The sequence below is a fragment of the Oncorhynchus kisutch genome, linkage group LG6, assembly GCF_002021735.2.
Source record: "Oncorhynchus kisutch isolate 150728-3 linkage group LG6, Okis_V2, whole genome shotgun sequence".
NCBI lineage: Eukaryota > Metazoa > Chordata > Actinopteri > Salmoniformes > Salmonidae > Oncorhynchus > Oncorhynchus kisutch.
Genome location: NC_034179.2, coordinates 14,298,758 through 14,302,137, shown reverse-complemented (window position 1 = coordinate 14,302,137; position 3,380 = coordinate 14,298,758). Strand labels below are relative to the sequence as shown.

At 41.9% G+C, this 3,380-nt stretch overlaps 1 protein-coding gene across 2 annotated transcripts in view; it reads left to right on the top strand.

The window, feature by feature from the left end:
* LOC109892045 (LIM/homeobox protein Lhx6) overlaps positions 1-1,952 on the top strand; it is a 26,509-nt gene extending 24,557 nt beyond the window's left edge. The window contains exons 7-9 of one of the 2 annotated variants that reach the window (XM_031826248.1): positions 245-340; positions 519-693; positions 1,056-1,952. In XM_031826248.1, the coding sequence (XP_031682108.1) occupies positions 245-340; positions 519-693; positions 1,056-1,138 (354 nt within the window). In that variant the 3' untranslated portion in view covers positions 1,139-1,952. Of the gene's footprint in view, positions 1-244; positions 341-518; positions 709-1,055 lie in introns of both variants that reach the window. The other variant, XM_031826246.1, reaches the window with a different exon arrangement.
* Positions 1,953-3,380: the final 1,428 nt, after the last annotated feature.

Genomic DNA, 3,380 nt, shown 5'->3' with positions numbered 1-3,380 from the left:
TTTCTAATAGTAAGTCAATAGTGACTTCACAAAGTGATTTCACTGTCTTATTAACTTTCTAATGGTCGTTGTTGGTTACATTGTCAGATGTGGTTTGGTGTCTCATTCATTCCAATGGGCTCGCTGTCGTATATCTCTGCAGTAATATGAAAAATGGAAGCTGATACGGAACAATTAGCTAATGTAGAATAAAAATAACAGCGACGGAGGTCATACATTTGTAAAACTCTGTTATAATTCCCAGGTGATGCAGACTCAGTTTGCGCAGGACAACAACCCCGATGCACAGACCCTGCAGAAACTGGCAGACATGACTGGTCTAAGCAGGAGAGTCATACAGGTGACTGTCTGTTTACTCCGTCTCAAAGCAATGCTAGCGATTGCACTGTAAAGCAACTGTGAGTTGCTTTGGATAACAGCGTATGCTAGGTGGCATAGTTAGTGCATGAATAATGGTCCTAAAACATTGAGAATATAGCTGCAGACACATCACGGCTGGTAACATTGCATTTTCATAGGTTTGGTTTCAAAACTGCAGAGCAAGACACAAAAAGCATACCCCCCAGCACAGCGGACCCCCACAAGGCCACCCCCAGTCCCGGATGCACCCCTCGCTGCCTGACGACCTGCATTACTCCCCCTTTGGAAGTTCTGAGAGGGCGCGCATGGTGGCCCTGCACGGATACATCGACAGTGAGTGTTACATAGGTTAGTCTGTCTACTACATCATCACAAAGCCCTCGTCTTCCGGCTGTCTTTTCAGTCCTTTCATCCTTACGTCTCCTCTGTTAGAAAAGAAAACGGTCATGATGAAGACATAAAGAGAGATACAGAGGAGGGATCTGGACAGCCGAATAACCCTTTTGGACTATTGACAGTGTTTCGCTGTGTCAATAGTTCAAGTCCAAGTTTTCTGTTTATTTGCCATTTGTAATGAACACATTGGAAATCTCACTCGAGCGCTAACAATTATACAAATACTGTGCTTAAGTGTGTCCCTCTACTGCTCCTCCATCTTGATATTTTACGTATGTCCCTCTCTTCTTTTCCACCAGGCCACCCATTCTCTGTCCTAGCGACACAGAGCCTGAACCCCCATCAAGCAATGTCGCTGTCCCAGCTACCCCTCAGCCGCTAACTAACGGATGCTGCCGCCATCACCCCTGACCTCCCATCAGCAACCTCCGTTTGCCGACTCGACCCCAGAGGTCAAACATGAAGACTTACGGAGAGGTTCAAGATTCAAGATGCCTGAGAGACCGAGGCAGAGAGAGACCGAAGCAGAGAGACAGACAGACAGAGAGACACAGACAGAGAGAGAGAGAGAGAGAGAGAGAGAGAGAGAGAGAGAGAGAACTATTTTTCTATGAACAGGATCATGATTATATATTGCACCTATTGTTGTCATGGAGGACATGAGCCCTTCCTTTTCCTTACTGGGACTTATTCACTGTCAAGATACATTCAACTCGACTATGAGCTCTCTGTGCGTGCAGAAATGGACTGAAAGGTCTCTTCTCTCCATCCTCTGAAGGGAGTGATGGGACCAGACTAACAGGAATACACCCTCATGTGTGGTCAGATTTACTCACGAGGAGATGAAAACGGCAAGGGACACTGAGGTAAGAAACCTCCCCTTTCACTCTGTGATGATACCATGAAGGAATGCAAAATAACTGACCGTTTTAGGTGTGGAATCTGCTACGAACTAAAAACGAATACGAATTTTTAAATCACAGTTGTTAGTATTGATGTTGTATGAAATCATCAGGTAATCAGCTGTTCGTTAAAGGGAAATGTAAAAAATAATAATAAATGAAACTTCATATTCATCTTCTCCAGCACCATCCCAACATCAATATACAGTTGAAGTCTGAAGTTTACAAACTTAGGTTGGAGTCATTAAAACTTGTTTTTCAACCACTCCACAAATGTCTTGTTAACAAACTATATCCAACAATTGTTTAGACAGATTATTTCACTTATAACTCACTGTATCACAATTCCAGTGGGTCAGAAGTTTACATACACTAAGTTGACTGTGCCTTTAAACAGCTTGGAAAATTCCAGAAAATGTCATAGCTTTAGAAGCTTCTGTTAGGCTAATTTACATCATTTGATTCAATTGGAGGTGTACCTGTGGATGTATTTCAAGGCCTACCTTCAAACTCGGTGCCCCTTTGCTTGACATCATGGGAAAATCAAAAGAAATCAGCCAAGACCTCAGAAAATAATTGTAGACCTCCACAAGTCTGGTTCATCCTTGGGAGCAATTTCCAAATGCCTGAAGGTACCATGTTCATCTGTACAAACAATAGTACGCAATTATATGTTTGAAGGAAAAATGGGGAGGCTTGCAAGCCGAAGAACACCATCCCAACCGTGAAGCACGGGGGTGGCAGCATCAAGTTGTGGGGGTGCTTTGCTGCAGGAGGGATTGGTGCACTTCACAAAATAGATGGCATCACGAGGGAGGAAAATGATGTGGATATATTGAAGCAACATCTCAAGACATCAGTCAGGAAGTTAAAGCTTGGTCGCAAATGGGTCTTCCAAATGGGCAATGACCCCAGGCATACTTCCAAAGTTGTGATAAAATGACTTAAGGACAACAAAGTCAATGTATTAGAGTGGCCATCACAAAGCCCTGACCTCAATCCTATAGAACATTTGTGGGCAGAACTGAAAAAGCGTGTGTGAGCAAGGAGGCCTACAAGCCTGACTCGGTTACACCAGCTCTGTCAGGAGGAATGGGCCAAAATTCACCCAACTTATTGTGGCAAGCTTGTGGAAGGCTACCTGAAACGTTTGACCCAAGTTAAACAATTTAAAGGCAATGCTACCAAATACTAATTGAGTGTATGTAAACTTCTGACTCACTGGGAATGTGATGAAAGAAATAAAAGCTGAAAGAAATCATTCTCTCTACTATTATTCTGACATTTCACATTCTTAATATAAAGTGGTGATCCTAACTGACCTAAGACAGGGAATTTTGACTAGGATTAAATGTCATGAATTGTGAAAAACTGAGTTTAAATGTATTTGGCTAAGGTGTATGTAAACTTCCGACTTCAACTGTATGTGAAAATTGCGTGTTTCTATGTTTTGTAGTAAAAATTTGGAATGTAGAGGAATTGTTTCCAATGACATCATCAACCAATTAGTAGACGATTAGTGAGCAATGCCTACTCATAATTGGTTAAAATTACACGATGCACAGTGAAGATGTCATTGGTATCACTTATTTTCCTCTAGCTTTTTTATTTTACTACAAAACATAGAAATGTGCAATTTTATCATGTGCTGGAGATGATGGAATATACATTTTAAATATCCCTTTAATAAATTGTCATCAGCAGCCTTCTGTAAAGGATATG